The 20994-nt window shown below is 33.0% G+C and overlaps 1 protein-coding gene and 1 long non-coding RNA gene across 3 annotated transcripts in view; one reads left to right on the top strand and one right to left on the bottom strand.

The window, feature by feature from the left end:
- Positions 1–20994, top strand: part of LOC142220946 (uncharacterized) — a 91279-nt gene that overhangs the window by 224 nt on the left and 70061 nt on the right. The window lies entirely within an intron of this gene.
- REPTOR (repressed by TOR) overlaps positions 19394–20994 on the bottom strand; it is a 141529-nt gene continuing 139928 nt past the window's right edge. For both annotated transcript variants that reach the window (XM_075290375.1, XM_075290374.1), the window contains exon 7: positions 19394–20782. In XM_075290375.1, coding sequence (XP_075146490.1) covers positions 20676–20782 — 107 coding nt within the window. In that variant the 3' untranslated portion in view covers positions 19394–20675. The remainder of the gene's footprint in view (positions 20783–20994) is intronic.

Below are 20994 nucleotides of genomic sequence, written 5' to 3'. Positions count from 1 at the left end.
GTGGGGGTTTATTTTTCCCGGACTTTTTCGATAGCCGGGAAATCGGGAATTTTTTTCGAATTTCCCGGGATCCCTATTATACTAAATTATACTAAAATACGAAATATTTTGTAATGCAAAAAAAAATTTACAACGGCTAAGACAGTCTCTTCCGGTAAGTTTTCGGAAGAACGCTATTGATATTGAGGGATTTTTTTTTTGCAAAATTAAAAAACCGTTTGGAAATGAAAGAAACTTATTTCGATTTAACCATCGTAAAACGAGGTCACTATATTTACATGTTCGGTCTATCCCCAAAAGGGAAGCACTATCATCTAATACCTCTTTCACATTGTACTTTAATTAGATTTCAAGTGTCATTTGCCTTATAAATAAGGGATTTAAAATCCACTTTTAACAGATTTCGAGCCTAATGTGTATGGTGTATAAATTTGAAATTAAAGTAAACACCTCAATAAAGGTTAGAATTCTCATATTTCTTAAAATCATCCTTGCAATAATTATGAAATTTTGAAATTATGCAATTGCAAATGTGGGCCAGTTTACCAGTCTATCGGAATGTCGGTTTACAGAAATATGTCAATCATAAATTAAGAAGTGCAATCTTCGTTTTAACAATTAGGAGCCCGTTAGAATCTGGGCTAGAACGGCTATATATATACCACAAGGCAATTACTACTACTTGGTACCAAATCAGGGCTGTGGAGTCGGAGTCTTAAGATTTTTCTGGAGTCGGAGTTGTAAAAATTTTGCTCGACTCCGACCAAACCCAAATTTTAAAACACTTAATTTTTTTTTTGTAACTAAATATATATTTAAGAAAATTTAAACTCATTGAGATCTTCAATCGATCAATGACTGTAATTGCGGTGAAACTTCCAATAAAGAAGAATATTCAATATTTTCTAAAAGGTTATACTGGTTGTACCAAAAGCTCTACCATTTGTTGCCAGTCTGAAATTTTCATTCCATTTACCAGAATTTGGGATCCCTTTTGACTAAAATGTGGATCGTAGGCTTACTTTGGGCCCAAAATCAAATTAGTACGTTAGACATGAGCTTTGTAAGGAGAAAGTCCATAACTTTGTAAAATATAATATCTCGCTGAAGATGATCACCGATGGTGTATCGAAATATCCGAGAACAGCAAAATTTCAATAAAAAAGTAATAAAAAAGAACAACACCAGCATTTTTCATTAGTCCATGACCTCAAGCCAAACGAATAATCCCAAAATTAGTACGTTTTTATAAATATCGGCTGTTTATACTCTGTGCCACAGGGTATTATAAGTTAGTGCATATGTTTTCAACATCCAGAAGGAGACAAGATCGTTATATGGTGTCTTTGGCAATAATGCTCAGGACCGGCATTTGAGCACGGTTGCCACTCGTGCCAAAAATCTACTAAATTAAAACAAAAGATATTATTTTGAAGATTTTTGATTTTTTCGTCGATTTTTTCTACGAAGTTTGATTCAGTACTTGCAATATTATATATTAATATCTCCTATTAGCGAAAATTTTTGGGTGTAACAGGTTGGCTGATAAGTCCCCGGTCTGACACATAGATGGCGTCGCTAGTATTAAATACATATTATTTTTTTTTTTTTTGTAACACCAACCTTCAAATGATTCGTGTCAAAATTTGAGTCGTTTAGTTTGTGAGATAGAGCGTCTTTTGTGAAGCAACTTTTGTTATTGTGAAAAAAATGGAAAAAAAAGGAATTTCGTATTTTGATAAAATACTGTTTTCTGAAGGGGAAAAATACGGTGGAAGCAAAAACTTGGCTTGATAATGAGTTTCCGGACTCTGTCCCAGGGAAATCAACAATAATTGATTGGTATGCAAAATTCAAGCGTGGTGAAATGAGCACGGAGGACGGTGAACGCAGTGGACGAAAGTGGTGGTTACCGACGAAAACATCAAAAAAATCCACAAAATGATTTTGAATGACCGTAAAATGAAGTTGATGGAGATAGCAGAGGCCTTGAAGATATCAAAGGAACGTGTTGGTCATATCATTCATCAATATTTAGATATGCGGAAGCTCTGTGCAAAATGGGTGCCGCGCGAGCTCACATTTTTCCAAAAACAACAACGTGTTGATGATTCTGAGCGGTGTTTGCAGCTGTTAACTCGTAATACACCCGAGTTTTTTCGTCGATATGAGACAATGGATGAAACATGGCTCCATCACTATACTCCACTGAGTCCAATCGACAGTCGGGTGGACTGCGACCGGTGAACCGTCTCCGAAGCGTGGAAAGACTCAAAAGTAATGGCCTCTGTTTTTTGGGATGCGCATGGAATAATTTTTATCGATTATCTTGAGAAGGGAAAACCCATCAACAGTGACTATTATATGGCGTTATTGGCGCGTTTGAAGGTCGAAATTGCGGCAAAACGGCCCCATATGAAGAAGAAAAAAGTGTTGTTCCACCAAGACAACGTACCGTGCCACACAAGTCATTGAGAACGATGGCAAAAATTCATGAATTGGGCTTCGAATTGCTTCCCCACCCACCGTATTCTCCAGATCTGGCCCCCAGCGACTTTTTCTTGTTCTCAGACCTCAAAAGGATGCTCGCAGGGAAAAAATTTGGCTGCAATGAAGATGTGATCGCCGAAACTGAGGCCTATTTTGAGGCAAAACCGAAGGAGTACTACCAAAATGGTATCAAAAAATTGGAAGGTCGTCATAATCGTTGTATCGCTCTTGAAGGGAACTATGTTGAATAATAAAAACGAATTTTGACAAAAAAATGTGTTTTTCTTTGTTAGACCGGGGACTTATCAGCCAACCTGTTATAGAGACCACATAAAAATATTTGTAGATAACAACAATCTCCAGCATATGAATTTATAAAAACACAAAATTTGAAAAAATAATTAGGCTTCCAGAATTTTAAGAAGCAAAATCGTGATATTGGTCTATATAGGCATTTTATAAAAATTAAATCTATATCTATATAAATCCATATCTATATAAAAAAGAAAAATACACAAAAATCAAAATGTCGGGCTAATCAGATAGAAAGTTTGGATGTTAAAAAATCTAAACTGTGTCGGATATATAAAACAAACATAAACTGCCATAAATTACTACGGGCGGAATTTTACATAACCACTACCATACAACAGATGACAGGAATAGCTGGAGAGTTACGAATATTGTTTCTATAGAAGTAAAATGATGGTCTACCAGTTATGGACATCAGAGGCCATTAATTTAATGTAAAGAATTTCGAGTGGCTTTGATGAAACAAACTTTCTCCCGAAAGACCGCCTCAGTTGGTACGTTGGCAGAAGTTTAATTTAAAATTCAAGGATATCGGGTGTATATGGAGATTTCTCAAGTAATTATCTCCATATACAAAATCTGGACCGACGAGAAATTTCCGCATTCATTTATGGATCTCAAATAACTCAAAATTTCTGACAAATCTTATGAAAATTTTAGACTGGGAAAAATTTCTCAAAACAAATCGGAGATGGGTTTATATGTAGGTGCTATATCACAAAATTGTCCGGCATGACCCATTTTCGTACTCGACATGCCTGCCAAAAATTCAGAACGTTAGAACTATATTGCCATAAAAATGTACATTTATCAAGAGTATATATAGGGTTAAAAATCTATAGTTTAATATGTTTAAAATGGACTATATAAGTGATCAATTCAGCCCATATTCTAGTAAAACCTACTTTTTATATCACCGTGAAATTTCACCCATATAAATACACTTTGAATGGCCTGAAATCCAGTAGTTCGTTTTTCGTTGTTCGATTAAAAACCCCAATCGAATCTAATTTGTTGAAATATTTCTTTAGTTACAAAGATATGAAATGTTTTTCAAATTTTGTTTCGCCGGAGTCGGAGTCGAGCAAAATTTATACGACTCCGACTCCAGCAAAATCTTCAGACTCCGACTCCACAGCCCTGACCCAGAGTCGACTCTGGAGTCGGAATCGAGACTGATGAAAAATGCTGGAGTCGGAGTCGAGCAAAATTGGCTCGACTCCACAACCCTGACCATAATCATTCACATTACTCTTCCAAAATCCACTTTAACTAGATTTCAACTGTCATTTGCCATATAAAACCCTCTATTATATATAAAATATTGTAAAGAAAAATTTCCGGGAATTTCCGCACTACATTCCCGGAAAAGCGGAAGCGAAAAAATAACAAATTCCCGAGAAAAAAACGTAGCGCTACGCAAACAAAATTAACACACAACAACTTCTATATACAGTTGAAGCTCGGTTTAACGAACGATATATTGTCAGGCTCTTTTGTTACTTAGAAAAATTCGTTAAATCGAACGGGAATATTAAATGTTAACTTTTATTCAAAATTGTAGTTTTTTTTTACCAGATAAGAAGAAAATCATAAGCATTTGGAAAATTAAACTATATATTTATTAAAATAAACTTGGTAAACTTGATAATAATATTTTTTCAGCGGTAGTTTATCCCTCTCAATAATGATACTGATATTACTGTGTATGACATAGTTTCTCTTCGGCTATAAGAAGGAGGTTCCTTGTCATGGAGCTAAATATAGAATCGGGTAGCAATCATTAAGAGAAAAATCCACCACCTGTGGTATCACAATAGATTGAATAGCTCCTTATACTATTTAGTCGAAATAGCGATCCTACGGAAAATTGCTGCATATTGCCACTAACGGATCTAGCACAGGACTAGTACCAGTGCTCCAGTTTGTCGCAGTTTTTAAATTGTCATTCATTGATTTCTATACTCTCTTGATTTTAGAATCTTATTAGATCCAGACATTTACCTTTGGGTCAACATATTCCAAAAGTTTTTCCTTTCTGGTGTGTTACCGACAAATTACAACACTGCAACTCAAATGTACTAAAATCTGGAAAGTAGACATATGATGTAAATGTCAAACTAAACATATGATTTGAATATGATCTTTTTTGAATTTTCTTTATACCTCTGTCTTGAAGATTTGATCACTCTAGTTTTGTTAACCTTATAGGATAGTCATTCGTTTTTATAATAAACTATTGAATTTAAACAACGTGTTCTTACTTGTCTTTGGTCCACGCTAATTCACATGCGTATTGAGGTTAACCCCCAACAAAAGGTTATGGGCCCAGAGAACCAAAGTACAAGTCTGGTTTAAATAAAGTTTAAATTCAATTGGAATTGATTCGGTTTTTGAAATTGTTTTACCCGGAGTTAAAAAACAAGGAAGAATGGCTAGCTCAATTGCAAGTATAGACAAGTTGAGCGGTGATAACTACATGACGTGGTGTATCCAAGTTAAGAGTCTGCTGGTCACGTTGGATCTTCGGAGCACTGTTGTTGATAAATGCCCAGAAACCGATCCAGAAAAAGCAGTTTGGTTAAACAACGATAAGAAAGCCTTGGCTACCATAACTTTAAGTGTGAAGCCCTGTCAATTAATCCATATTAAAAATTCACTTACCGCGAAGGGTGCATGGGATGCACTAAGCATGGTTTATAATGCAGCTTCAGCCTCAAGGAAAGTACAATTGTTCAAAAAATTGGTGAGATTTAAAATAAATTTCCACGAAAAGTTTGTCCCACAATTAAATGATTTTTCTTCGACCGTTGATGAGCTTAAAGAAATTGGAATTCACTTAAATAAAGATTTGCTCACTGTTTTGCTTTTATGTTGTCTTCCTGATGAATTAGAAAATTTTGTTGTAGCAATAGAATGTCGTGATAATTTGCCACCATATGACATACTGGTATCCAAAATTCTAGAAGAAGAAATGCGACGAGGAGACAAAAACAATGCACATGGTACAGAAACTGAATTTGCGGCGAATTCAAGGAATGACCATAAAGCCCGCAAAAAGTATACCAACAACTTTGACAGAAATAAATCACGCAAGTATCCACATAATGAAGCTACAGGTGGAGATGGTAATGTATGCTACAACAAAAACAATGTAAAATGTTTTCGCTGTGGGAGATGGGGGCATATACGATCTCAATACAAAGTCAATGGTAAACGGGATCATGATTTTGCCTCTTGTTTATTTGAAGGTGACACTAACATAAGAGAGTCGTGGGTGCTGGACAGCGGTGCTACATCACACATGTGTAGTCGTAAAGAGTGTTTCGAGAATTTAAGAGAGTCAAAGTAGAACATCGTATTAGCAGCTGGTGAGACTATTATTGCTCAAGGTATTGGAGACATTAAGCTGAGATTTAAAGAGTCGACACTTACTCTTCATAATGTTTGGTATGTACCCCAACTACATTCAAATTTTTTATCGATAACAAAAGTTGTAAAGGCTGGTCATCGAGTTATATTTGACAAAAATAAGGCGAAGATAATGAGTAAAAATAATCAAAAGATTTTGACAGCTGACTTAATGGGAGATATGTTTATAGTAAAGAATATAATAAAAACAAAAGGGACTGAAAAATTAAATGCTGTAAGAGACGAAATTGAAGGAAAAAAGTGGCATCAAAGGTTTGGTCATATTAACATGAAAGATTTGGAGAAATTGTCATCGCAACAAATGGTGAGAGGTTTGCCTTCAAAAATACCAAAAACTATTGATTGTATGACGTGTGCGATATGTAAAATTTCGGCAGCTCCATATAAAAGCTATGCCAGTGTACAAACCCATAATATTTTGGAATTGGTGCATACTGATTTATGCGGACCAATGGGTGTTTCGTCAGTGGGTGGATCTTATTATTTCATCACATTTATTGATGATTACACACGATACGTGAGCACATATTTTTTAAAAAGAAAGTCAGATGCATTTGAAGCATTCTGCAATTTTGCTGCGACTGCGGAGAAGCAGACAGGCCGCCAGATTAAGATAGTTAGGAGTGATAATGGAAAGGAATTTATTAATTCCAAATTTAAAGAATATTTCTCAAGGCGTGGTATTGTTCACCAGACCACAGTTGGTTATTCGCCACAACAAAACGATGTGTCTGAAAGGGCAAATAGGACCCTATGTGAAATGGCGAGATGTTTATTGGAATATTCTGGTCTGCCTCAAAGTCTTTGGGCAGAGGCGATAAATACATCGACATATTTGAGGATTAGGACTCCAACTAAGGTATTGGGAAATGTAACCCCATTTGAAAAATGGTTTGGACGGAAACCATCAGTTCATTATTTTAGAACGTTTGGCTGTGATGCCGTAATTTTGAAAAAAGGTCCAAACCCTAAAGGTGGAAAATTTTTACCCAAGGGTATGAAATTGAAATTCGTTGGTTACATGAATAACACCAAGGGATATAAACTATATAATCCGATTACCCGACAAATTATTATAGCTCGTGATGTTATCTTTTTTGAAGAATCTTTCGAAAAAGTGGTAGATTCTGCAGAGGGCGAATCTGATACATTTTATACGGATATTTTGAAGCCAATATTAAATGAACATCACAATGAAGGCGAAATGATGGAAATTTCTTGTGAAGAAAATCCGGAAAATTTTTCTGAAATTGAAGAAAATGTAGAAGGCGAGGTAGATGAAAATTTAGAAGGCGAAATCGAAGAAAACGTAGAAGGCAAATTTGAACTGGAAAATATCGACAATGAAACCGAAAGGGAAGATACAATTATTGTGGAAAATAAAAGAAAGCGTGGAAGGCCTAAAAAAGTAAAAAGTGGAGGTGTTGGTTGACCACGAAAAGTTTATTGTACCGAAGCAGGTCCTGAAATGTTAAATTCAATTATCGAAAATCCTACAACTGTGGCTCAAGCTCTAAAATCTGAAAATGCTGAAATGTGGAAAAAGGCTATGTCAGAAGAATATAAAAGTTTAATGAAAAACGGGACATGGGATTTAGTGGAAAGACCTAGTGGCAAAAATGTTATTGGCTGTAAATGGGTTTTTGCAATTAAACAAAAGCCGGATGGTTCAATCGAAAAATATAAGGCGCGTTTAGTGGCCCATGGATGTTCACAAAAATATAATATCGATTACCAAGAGACGTTTGCACCTGTCGTAAGACATTCGGTAATACGATTACTGTTGGCTTTAGCAGCGAAGTACAAACTATACGTGAACCACATAGATGTTGCTGCGGCGTATTTAAATGGTGTGATTGAGGACGAAGTCTACATGGTTCAGCCACCTATGTTTGAGGATGAAAAAAATCCAAATTTTGTATGTAAACTAAAAAAGGCTTTATATGGCTTAAAGCAAGCCGGACGTGAATGGAATAAACGCATTAATGATATTCTAATTGAAATGGGATTCCAGAGATGTAAATCTGATACATGCGTTTACACTCGAAGAAAAAACAATTGTTTGAGTTTTATTGCAATTTATGTGGACGATATGTTGCTTGCATCATCGAGTCAGGTGGAAATGAAAAATATTGTGAAATATCTCAACAATTATGTGGAAGCTGTTGATCGTGGACCCGTCTCATTTTATTTGGGAATGGAAATTGAAAGAAGTGGATTAACTGGTGACATAACCATTCATCAAAATAAGTATGCTAAGAAGATTTTGGAACGATGGGGAATGCAGAATTGCAAGCCGGCAGCTACTCCCTGGTTGAATGGAACAGTTTTGTCGAAGTGCGAGAAAAATTGTGAAGATTTGGATACAAGTGGATACCAAAGTCTTATTGGCGCACTGATGTACTTGGCAGTTGTAACGAGGCCGGACATAATGCATGTTGTATCTAAACTGTCACAGTACAACACACATCCACACAAGGAACATTTCCTGGCTGCAAAGCATGTTTTGAGATACCTCAAAAATAATTCGGAGGGTAAAATCATTTATTCTGCTAAATATGAAAGTTTTGATTGCTTTACAGATGCAGACTGGGGAAATGATCCGAGCGACCGTAAGTCCGTTTCAGGACATGTCGTGTTTTTGGCTGGTGGACCCATTGCCTGGGAATCCAGAAAGCAGTCCGTAGTGGCATTGAGTACAATGGAAGCCGAATATATTGCTCTATGTCAAGGCGCAAAAGATGTCGTATTTCATCGAGGCTTATTGAAGGAGATGGGTTTTGGAGACTATATTGATCATCCTACTCGTATACATTGTGATAACCAAGGAGCTCAATTTATGGTTAAAAACCCAACAGTGCAGAAGAAAAGTAAACATATAGATATACGTTTCCATTACATACGGGACAAGTATGAAAATAAGGACATCGATGTTATATATGTTGGCACCGATGATAACGCGGCAGATATTTTAACAAAGTCATTGAATAAGCAGAAGCATTTAAATGGATGCAAATTATTAAAGATTGAAATGTAATGTTTTGAGATTTGAATTTGAATTAAGTACATTTGACTTGAGAGGGCGATTGTTACCGACAAATTACAACACTGCAACTCAAATGTACTAAAATCTGGAAAGTAGACATATGATGTAAATGTCAAACTAAACATATGATTTGAATATGATCTTTTTTGAATTTTCTTTATACCTCTGTCTTGAAGATTTGATCACTCTAGTTTTGTTAACCTTATAGGATAGTCATTCGTTTTTATAATAAACTATTGAATTTAAACAACGTGTTCTTACTTGTCTTTGGTCCACGCTAATTCACATGCGTATTGAGGTTAACCCCCAACATGGTGCAATTGGGGATGCCCAAAATAATACCGGTTCCTAAGGAGTTGTCCCAGACTGGTTCATGAGGACCAGTCTAGTCCTATTAAGTTCTCCCAGGTCATGTAATTTGGAATGATTCCATGACGTGTCCTGAAGTGTAAATTTACCCCGTCAATGACAAACCCGTGTTAAAGTGGCCGGTCCCTTCCATACGCATCGACCAGAATTGGGACTGGTCCATTCACATCAGGGAGTAGTCCTGTACCGATTTTGGGAAAGTTCCATTTCCCGTAGCGGAGCTGCCACTCTATCTAACCTAACTTTGAGAATGCTGTGCTTTGTGGACGTTTCCGAAGGACTTAAACCATTCTCACAATCGTCAAATGTTGCTGATTTTTTGTTGTTTATTTTCTTAAGACTAAAAGCTTTTTCGTTAAGTCGAACATAAATTTTGCTCAACCATTCGTTATATAGAACGAATGGTTGATTTGCGCTAAACGGGCTATTCGTTAAACAGAGATTCGACTGTATTATACATTCGGCACCAAATAAGATTACAATAAACTAAAATTTATTAATTTAAATCAAATTGAAATAATAAACTTTGCGATGAATTCGTATTAAATCCGTGGTTTTGTTTTGTTTTGTTTTTTTTTTTTTTTATATGAATTAATCTATGTTAAGTGAAATAAAATGGTTAAAAATATTTGAAGCTAATGATAGGTCTGTATCTCATTCTCTAGGAGATATCATTGACGCCAATCTTTCTGCTTTTTCTGACTGGTTAGACAATAACGATCTTGTAGGTAATCCCAACAAGACCAAGGCGATCATGTTTCGTACGGGCCATAGATCGGTTTTGCATCCAGCGATTTATATGCGCGGTGTGGCCATTGATCATGTAGATACACCCAAAGAAATTTGTTAGTAGGGACAGCAGAAAAGTCTGCGAAAACAGCAGAAAGTCTGCTGAAAAAGGGACAGCAGTCACTGTTTGCTGAAATAGCAAACATTTCCTGCTATTTTTGAAGCTCGATTACTCTAAAACATGTTTTATTTTGGCTAAAACAAATAAAAATGTCAACATAGGAGCTATCCTAACATAAGTAAAACAATATTTTATGAATATCTATAGTATGTGACCAAAAATCTGAATATTTATCGAATTGAGGCATAGCAGCAAACAAAATGTTTGCTAGTCGTATTTAGGAGCTTGCAAGTATATTACAGTGCAAAATATATACCAAAAACTACTCTTGGTTCTTAAATATCCTTTGGGGAAAATTTATAACCAACAAATTTTATAAATTGTTGTTCATTTGGCCCTGAAGTACAAAAATATAACAGCAGACATCGACTGCTGTTTTTAGCAGACTTTTTTCTATGAGTGTAGTATTAAATGTCTGGGTGTGATTATTGATCCGTGCTTAGATTTTGGGTATCACATTGATTCTATCTCGAATAGGATTACACTTGGACTTAGGAAATTGTATAACTGTGGGTTATATTGGTCACTTCAGGCCAGGCGCATTATTGCTTTTGCACTTCTTATGATACAGGTGAACTACTGTTTGGAATTGGTATCGTGCACTCAGAATCTTAATAAATATAAAATTAGGCTCATTGTGAATAGGATAGTTCCGTATGTATTTGGGGTCAGATGGTACGAACATGTGAGTGGAAAGGTAAATCAGGTTGCAGTGTTGATGGTTATATTTCAATTCGGAAATTGCTGTTTTTTTACAGGGCAATAAAAAGGTCGATGCCTTTGTGGTATCCATAGCCAGGATATGGAATGCCTTGCCGATAGTGCTCAGGAATGAATTGTTGCTTAGTAATTGATAATGTTTATAGTAGCCAAGGGTCCCATTAATAGTTTAGTTTAAATTATATTAAAATTAACTGAATTAAATTAAATTACATAAAAACGTTATTTTAAACTGAAATTGTTTTAGTAAATTAATCTGCATTAAATAAAATTACAAGCAAAATAAAATATTATTAATTTAAATCAAATTAAAATAATCAGAATGGAGATAAGTTCGTAATAAATTCGTGGTTATGTTTTTCTTAATTAATTTGAGTGAAATAAAAATGTTTAAACAATATTAATTTAAAATTTATGAATCGAATTAAATTTAATTGTATTAAATTGAAATAAATTAAAGTTAATTTATATTTGATTAATTGAATAAAATTAAAATAAAATCAAATAATTTGAGGCAATTAATTTATTGACGTTCTTAGTTATGATGTCGTTCTTGAAGTATGTGGGCAATTAAATTATAAGAACATTATTATCTACCGTTATTTTAAACTGAAATTATTTTAGTAAATTAATCTGCATTAAATAAAATTACAAGCAAAATAAAATATTATTAATTTAAATCAAATTAAAATAATCAGAATGGAGATAAGTTCGTAATAAATTCGTGGTTATGTTGTTCTTAATTAAGTGAAATAAAAATGTTTAAACAAAATTAATTTGAAATTTATGAATCGAATTAAATTTAATTGTATTAGATTGAAATAAATTAAAGTTAATTTAAATTTATATAATTGAATAAAATTAAAATAATATAATTTGAGGCAATTAATTTATTGGCGTTCTTAGTTATGATATCGTTCTTGTAGTATGTGGGCAATATAATTATACGAAAATTATTATCTACCAGACACTGTTTGCAATACAAAAAAAAAATATATATATTAAAAATATATTAGCACTTAAAATTTTGTATATTTTTCTCTTAATGTGTATTCTTTGTTCCATTTTCAAAGCTCGTTTTCGTTTTCATTTCTCCAAAAAAGAAAATCCTAAATACCTACATATGTACGTATGATGATACAATTTATTATGAATGTCTAACCTACTAAACTTAAATTATTTCGTTATTAAGAAATGTCATTTATTGCACATTTCTTTACTTATTGAATTGAATTGATTTGAAAAATCAAAATGTTTTTCAAACACATGCCATCACATTAAGTTTACATATCAATGGGTATTTTTTTTCTCGTTTTCTTACATTCTTTACAAGTTTTTAACTTAGGCAAACATCACACTAAATGGTTATTTTTTTGTTTGTTTTGTATATCATAAATAAGGTTTTAAAGTTTGTACTTAAGACTATTTTGCGATAATTGAAATTATACCAAGTTCTTAACTTCATTGAAATATTTTAATCTTATTGTAAATTCTTGAACTAAAATCACATAGAGAAAAAAAGCCAAAAATTTATATATGTTCGACAAACAATATTAGCATTTTGGATTAAAATAAATGGTTTTTTAGTAAAAATAAATTTTCATATAATACAAAAAATGAACACAGTCAGTTGCATGCTAATTTTAAGTTGATATTAAAAGCAAATTATTTTGGATATTAATTAATTTTATAATTTGAAAAATTTGTGTTATTCATATATTTTTATTTATTATTATTTTTCATTTTTCTTGATAATCTTTCCCAATGGTCCATTATTTTTTTTTTTATTTTCTCAATGAGTTTTATACATATTTCAGTTGTGTATATATTTTAATTTTTAGAATTATTTTTGTAATTATTATAGAATTTTATTTTTAATTTAATCGAGTAATTCTAGGATATTTTGTATTTTTTTTTTGTTTTGAAACCTTGGCCTTCTCATATTTCTTTCATATAAAGAGCATGTAAAGTAAATCCTCAATGTATACAAAAAATAAAAATACACCAAACTATAAAAAAAAAAATCTAATATATAACAAGTATATACGGCCGTAAGTTCGGCCAGGCCGAATCTTATGTACCCTCCACCATGGATTGCGTAGAAACTTCTACTAAAGACTGTCATCCACAATCGAATTATTTGGGTTGCGGTAACACTTGCCGATGGCAAGGTATCTTAAAAAATCCTTAACACCGTCTTCTAAATTGAATGTTACTCCATACGGGGGATATATTAAACAACAAAAAGGCCTATTAAAGACGTATATAATTCAGTTCGACAAAATTTTCTATAGAAATAAAATATTGACATAATTTTCTATAGAAATAAAATGTTGACATAATTTTCTATAGAAATAAAATTTTGACAAAATTTTCTATTGAAATAAAATTTTAACAAATTTTTGTATAGAAATAAAATTTTGGCAAAATTTTCTATAGAAATAAAATTTTGACAAAATTATCTGTAGAAATAAAATTTTGATAAAATTTTCTATAGAAATAAAATTTTGATAAAATTTTACATAGAAATAAAATTTTGATACAATTTTCCATAGAAATAAAATTTTGACAAAATTTTCTACAGAAATAAAATTTTGACAAAACTTTCTATAGTAATAAAATTTTGACAAAATTTTATATAGAAATAAAATTTTGGTAGATTATTTTTGGCGATATGGACCAATTTTTCTGTGATTGGCCATTGGCTATATATAATTACAGACCGATATGGACCACTTTTTGCATGGCTGTTAGCGATCATATACTAGCGAAATTTACCAAATTTCAACCGAATCGGATGAATTTTCCTCCTCCAAGAGGTTCCGGAGTTCAAATCTGGGGATCGATTTATATGGGGGCTATATATATTTATGGACCAATTTTTGCATGGTTGTTAGAGACCATATACTAACACCACGTACAAAATTTCAACCGGATCGGATGAATTTTGCTCCTCCCAGAGCCTTCGGAGGTCAAATCTAGGGGTCGATGTATATGGGGGCTATATAATTATGGGCCTATATGGACCAATTTTTGCTTGGTTGTTAGAGACCATTTACTGACACGACGTACCAAATTTCAACTGGATCGGATCAATTTTGCTCCTCTAAGAGGCTCTGGAGGTCAAATCTGGGGATCGGTTTATATGGGGGCTATATATAATTATGGACCGATATAGACCAATTTTTGCATGGTTGTTACAGACCATATACTAACACCACATACCAAATTTCAACCGGATCGGATGAATTTTGCTCCTCCAAGAAGCTCCGTAGGTCAAATCTGGAGATCGGTTTATATGGGGGCTATATATATATATTTATGGACCAATTTTTGCATAGTTGTTATAGACCATATACTAACACCACATACCAAATTTCAAGCAGATCGGATGAGTTTTGCTCCTCCAAGAGGCTCTGCAAGCCAAATCTGGGGGGTCGGTTTATATGGGGGCTATACGTAAAAGTGGTCCGATATGGCCCATTTGCAATACCATCCGACCTACATCAATAACAACTACTTATGCCAAGTTTCAAGTCGATAGCTTGTTTCGTTCGGAAGTTGGCGTGATTTCAACAGACGGACGGACGGACATGCTCAAATCGACTCAGAATTTCACCACGACCAAGAATATATATACGTTATGGGGTCTTAGAGCAATATTTCGATGTGTTACAAACGGAATGACAAAGTTAAAATACCCCCATCCTATGGTGGAGGGCATAAAAATAAGTCGGGTCTTCCTTCCTGACGATTTAACTCCAGAACGCACGAACCGATTTCAACGGCTTTGCATTCGTTGGAAAGGTCTCTGTGAGGTTTATAGCAAAGAAAATTCGGGAAAATCTTTTTTTAAGCATACAGCGCACATTACAAAAATTTATAATTTGAATTCATCGCAGTTGCTTTTGTTCTAAAATAATTTTATTTTATCACATGAAAAATATTTGGTGAACGTACAGGGTAATCATGTGGTGAAAATAGGGTACCTCATTTTTTGATATCTGGTGGGGGAGGGGGCATCCTCCTTGCCCGACTTTTTCAAAATTGGGCCAAAGTTATCCGATTTGGGTGAAATTTCCAAGGAAGGTTAGGGTGATGTCTAGACAAAGACCCGCTACTTTTTTTTCGATATTTGGTCGCAGAGGTGGACCACCCCTTTATACGATTTTTATTTAAAGTACATTAAAAAAAAACAAAAATTCTCTGATTTACTTGAGATTTACAGAGAACATGCCGTGAGGTTATGAATTTATTATGGGGTACCTGATTTTTTAATATTTGGACGGGAAGGGTGACCTCCCCCTTGCCCGATTTTTTGAAAATTGGAACAAAATTATCCGATTTGCTTTAAATTTTCAGAGAAGGTTGAAGGAGGCGTCTTGGCAAAGAACAGCTACTTTATTTTTCGATATTTGGTCGAGGAGGGGGCCCTCCCCTTTGTCTGACTTTTTTTTTTTTAAGTCGACTTACTGAAATTTTACGGAGAACTTGGGGGAGATTATGAAATTTAGGTGAGGTATATGATTTTTTAATATTTGGTCGGGGAAAAATAAAAGGGCACAGGGAGACATCATTTCTCCTCAAGTACATACCGTGAAACTTTTAAACTTTTCCAATTTACTTGAAATTTACAGAGGATGTGGGGTAGGTTATATTATTATAATGGATATCCAGTTTTGTGATATTCGGAAGGGAAGAGGGGCCTTCCCCGCCGTTTAAAAATTGGACTTATAATTTGCTTGAGATTTTCTGGGACGTCTACACAATATAGTGTACACAATATATCATTTTTCGATATTGGGGCGGGGAGGGAGACCTCCTCTGAAACTGAACAAAAAAAAAACTAGAATTCTCAAGTTTACTTGAAATTTACAAAGGCCGTAGGGGAAGATTATGAAATCAATATGGTGTACTTGATTTTCGGGTATTTGGACGGGTACCATCTCCTTCCCCCACACTATGAAACTTGAAGGAAAGTTTATAGATTTCTTGAAATTTGCAGAGAAAGTGACGTCCCTTTACAAAAAAAAATAGAGCAAAATCTAACCATCTCCGATTTACTTTAAATTAGGAGAAGTTGATTAAATTTATACAGGGTACATGGTTCCCGTCCAAATTTTTGGGTATTTGGACGGGAACCATCTCCTTCCCCCACACTATGAAACTTGAAGGAAAGTGGAGGATTGTATGGACCGATATGGACCAATTTTTGCATGGTTTTTAGAGGCCATATACTAACACCACGTACTAAGTTTCAACCGGATCGGATGAATTTTGCTCCTTCAAGAGGCTCCGAAGGTCAAATCTGGGGATCGGTATGGACCGATATGGACCAATTTTTGCATGGTTGTTAGAGACCATATACTAACACAACGTAATAAGTTTCAACCGGATCGGATGAATTTTGCTCTTTTAAGAGGCTCCGGAGGTCAACTCTGGGGATCGGTTTATATAAGGGCTATATATAATTATGGACCGATATGGACCAATTCTGGCATGGTTGTTAGAGACCATGTACTAACACTACGCACTAAGTTTCAGCCGGATCGGATGAATTTTTCTCCTTCAAGAAACACCGGAGGTCAAATCTTGGGATCGGTTTATATAAGGGCTATATATAATTAGGGACCGATGTGGACCAATTATCGACCGATATGGACCAATTATCGACCGATATGGACCAATTCTGGCATGATTGTTAGAGACCATATACTAACACTATATACCAAATTTCACCCGGTTCGGATGAAATTTGCTTCTCTTTGAGGCACCGCAAGCCAAATCTGGGGATCGGTTTATATGGGGGCTATATATAATTATGAACCGATGTGGACCAATTTTTGCATGGTTTGGTACCACCACGTACCAAATTTCAACCGGATCGGATGAAATTTGGTTCTCTTAGAACAGAGTTTCCCAAATGGGGGGCGACCCCCTACGGGGGGCACCGCGAGGTTCCAGGGTGGGGGCGCAGCGTCATTTTTTGTTGAGCAATTGATCCAAGTAAAAAATTAATTGATATTATTAATTTTTGTGATTGATTTTTGTTTCAATTAAATGTTGAATCAATTAAATTATTAATTGAATATTTTTTAAAACTCAATTAAGACTTAATTGGAAAAATTTCCGTGAATTTTTTTTTCTGTGATTGCAATTTGATAAGTGAGATCTGTAACACAATTTTAATTTTATAGAGCCTAGAATTAAACCCAGATAGCTTTCTAATCAATATAATGGAAATTCGCTAAATGGAATTTATATCTCACAATTTGAATTTTATAGGGCCCAAATTTGATGTGAGATACCTTTCTAATAAATATATTTCTTACCCCCATTTTCATGAAGCTCCGTTAGTGTTCCGTTAACTAACGAACTTTTAAATCGTATTATGGACATAGCTGTCATCTTGTCTATATATTCCATAAGCCAGTTAGGAACTTAACTGCCAAAAATTTTTCAGTTAACGTTAACCGGAGAGATGATATTTGCAATTTACTTTCCGTTAACTGGAAGTTAAAGCTAAACGGAGCTACATGAAAATGGCCGTTATACTATATATTTCTCTACTCTTTGGCTCGAAATCAATATCAAAATCCTTAAAGCAAGGTACAAATCTTTGGATCCAATTAAACTTTTTTCTTCTGATAGCAATGAACATGAAAAAACGAATTTCCGATATTTCAAAAAAAATAAATAAATAAATAAAGTCGAAACTGTCGATTTTCCACGTTTTCAAATTTTTAAAGATAGACCTTTCGACTGGACTTTTTTATAAAAGTCGACTTTTTCAAATTTAGATATACAGTGAAACCTCTGAAAGGTGGATACCCACGGTCGCCTAAATTTTGTCCACATTTGGGAGCTGTCCACTTATGAGAGGTTAATTTTAATGAGGTGATATAGCAAACGTCCCCAGACAATTGTCCACATTTGAGAGGTGTCCGGTTTTCCGAGTGTGCAAGTTTGAGAGGTTTCACTGTACATGTATCAAATTTTCGGAATTTTTCAAAATTTGTTTTATGACTTTTACATGTCAAAATCGAATAATTTTACACTTTAATACTAATCGTGTATGTTTGTATCCTTTTAAAATTACTTTTACGCCCATTTTCATGAAGCTCCATTAGTGCTCCGTTAACTAACGATCTTTTAAACCGTATTATGGGCATAGCTGCCATCTTGCGTATATATTCCATATGACAGTTAGGAACTTAACTGCCGAAAATTCAGTTAAAGTTAACCGGAGAGAAGATATTTGGAATTTACTTTCTGTTAACTGGCAGTTAAAGCCTAATAGTGCTACATGAAAATGGCCGTTAAAATAAATTATATCATCTACAGCCTCTCTCATAATTACCATAAAAATATTTGCAGCAAATTCCACTATTATTACAATGTCGAATTTTTGATATTTTCGCTAAAAGTCGATTACTCGATTTTGGTTGACATCAAAAGTCTTTCAAACGATTTAAGTCGATTTTCAAAATTATCAACAGTCGCTTTGAGTCAATTTTCAAAATTATCAAAAGTCTATTTGAGTCAATTTTCAAAATTATCAAACGTTGGATTAATTGAATTTGAAAAATACAAAAAGTCGGCATCGAGTTTTTTTTTTTGGACAAAAACTCGATTAGTCGATTTTCAATCCCTATCATAGTGATGGAACTGGATATATGTAATTAGAGTGTAAAATCGCAAAACAGAATTTGTTAGATAAAATTTTAATTTAGAAAAGACACTAGGAAATTGTAGGTAAGAAATTTAAAAAAAAATATATATATATATCTATATATGTAAATAAATTAAAAAGAAAAATACATACATTCCAAATAAACTCAACTCAAAATAAGAAATAAAAAACAACTCAGATTATTTTATGGGGTTTTTTTCTTTTGTTTCTTTTGATTTTATTTAGAAAAAATAAATGGTTGTGTATGGTGTATCTTCCAAACAAAAAAATATTGTTTTTTTTTTACATAAGAATTGCTATAGACACAAAACTAATTTCCTTAGTTATTCTAAAGAAAATATCAAAGAAGTAAACTAATGTTTTACAAAGAATTAAATCAATAATAAAAATAAACTTAATGGAAAGAGAGAAAAAACGGGAAATTTTCGTTTAATAAAACATTGCCATAGAACTTAAGACAATAATTAATAAACATAATAATATTAAAAAAAATAAAATAAAATAAAATAAGAATTAAAAATATATCACCTTGTAAAAAATGTATTTATGTATGTTTTTTTTTTATATATATGTATATATTGTGGTTTACTTTTACACTCTCTTTTTGTTTTTGTATGAATCCTAATATTTTTTTTTATTAAATCATATAGACCCTAGGGTATATAACAAGAAGTATTGTATTTTGTTTTAGATATATAAATAAAATTATATATATAGAAATTCATATATGTATATATATATTTATAGGTATAAGTATTTTTCTCGTTTTTATGTATGTATGTATATATGCATTCGTATGTTTAATTTCTTTGATTTTTTGTTTTATAAATATGTATTTATGTTTTTCTTAATGTTTATGTTTATGTGTAAATATATGTATATGTATATATAAAGATTAGATATATGTATAAGGTATATAACATTTAGTGCGTAATTTTTTAGCATTTTTCTCATGTTTTTTTTTTTGTTGAAAATTTTCCCTTTTCATTGGGGAATTTTTCTTAGACAAAAATTTTAATTTTTTCGGCTCATTATTTTCTTAAAATAACTTACTGCTTATTTCATTAAAAAAAAAAGACGTTTTTAAAGTTTTAACTTTTTCTCACATTTCTGTTTTGTTTAGGGTTTTTGTTTTGTTTTTCAACTTTTAAAAGTAGTATTTTCATAAAAATAAAAATCAACTCGAATTATAAAACAAAACATAAAAGTAGAAAAACTTTAACAGAACATATTAGATCTCTTTTTATAACAGCATTTATATAAAAAAAATAAAAAATATATATTACAATTATTTAGGTTCTATTTTTTTTTTCAATTAAAATATATATATGACATCATTAAACTTAACTTTTTGTTTTCTTAAAAAAATTAACACAAGACAAACTTAAAAAACAAATGCACTTAAATTAAAAACAAACAAAAAACTATTATAATTAATATAGAGCAAAAAAAAACAGGTAAAACTGGTAGCATTTTACAAAATAAAATGTGTGGATTTTTCTTTTATGTTCTTACTTGTAGAGTAACCAAATTTATTTTTATTGTATGCCTCTTATCATGTTGCAATGGAGTAGTAGTTTCCTCATTCATCTGTATTATTTTTGATTTGAATTGGAGTAGAGATGGGGAAGGGAGGGGGCGTGTTTATCATCACCCATTACCGTTTAAAGTCTATGGCGAGATGACTTTTATGCTGCGAGTTCTTAGGTATTTCTAAGCTCTTCCAAACCACCGCTTGGTTGGCCATTTTTAACATTTACCAAAACTTTATTAACAAAGTCTGTGGTACTGCCAGCTATAGCTAAACCACCTGGAAGAGAACAAAATAAAGAAAAATTTATTAGTAATAAAATTATTTATAAGGAAAATGTGGGTATTTTGACCATTTTTGGCCAAATAGGAAAAAACATATATATGGAAGCTATATCTAAATCTGAACCGATTTCAATAAAATTTAGCACACTTAACTACACTACTAATTGTATTTCTAGTGCAGAATTTTAATCTAATTGGGGTAAAACT

This window comes from Haematobia irritans, chromosome 1 (genome assembly GCF_050003625.1).
Source record: "Haematobia irritans isolate KBUSLIRL chromosome 1, ASM5000362v1, whole genome shotgun sequence".
NCBI classification, from domain to species: domain Eukaryota; kingdom Metazoa; phylum Arthropoda; class Insecta; order Diptera; family Muscidae; genus Haematobia; species Haematobia irritans.
Note: the sequence above shows the minus strand (reverse complement) of the source record. Positions and strands in the feature narration are given on the sequence as shown.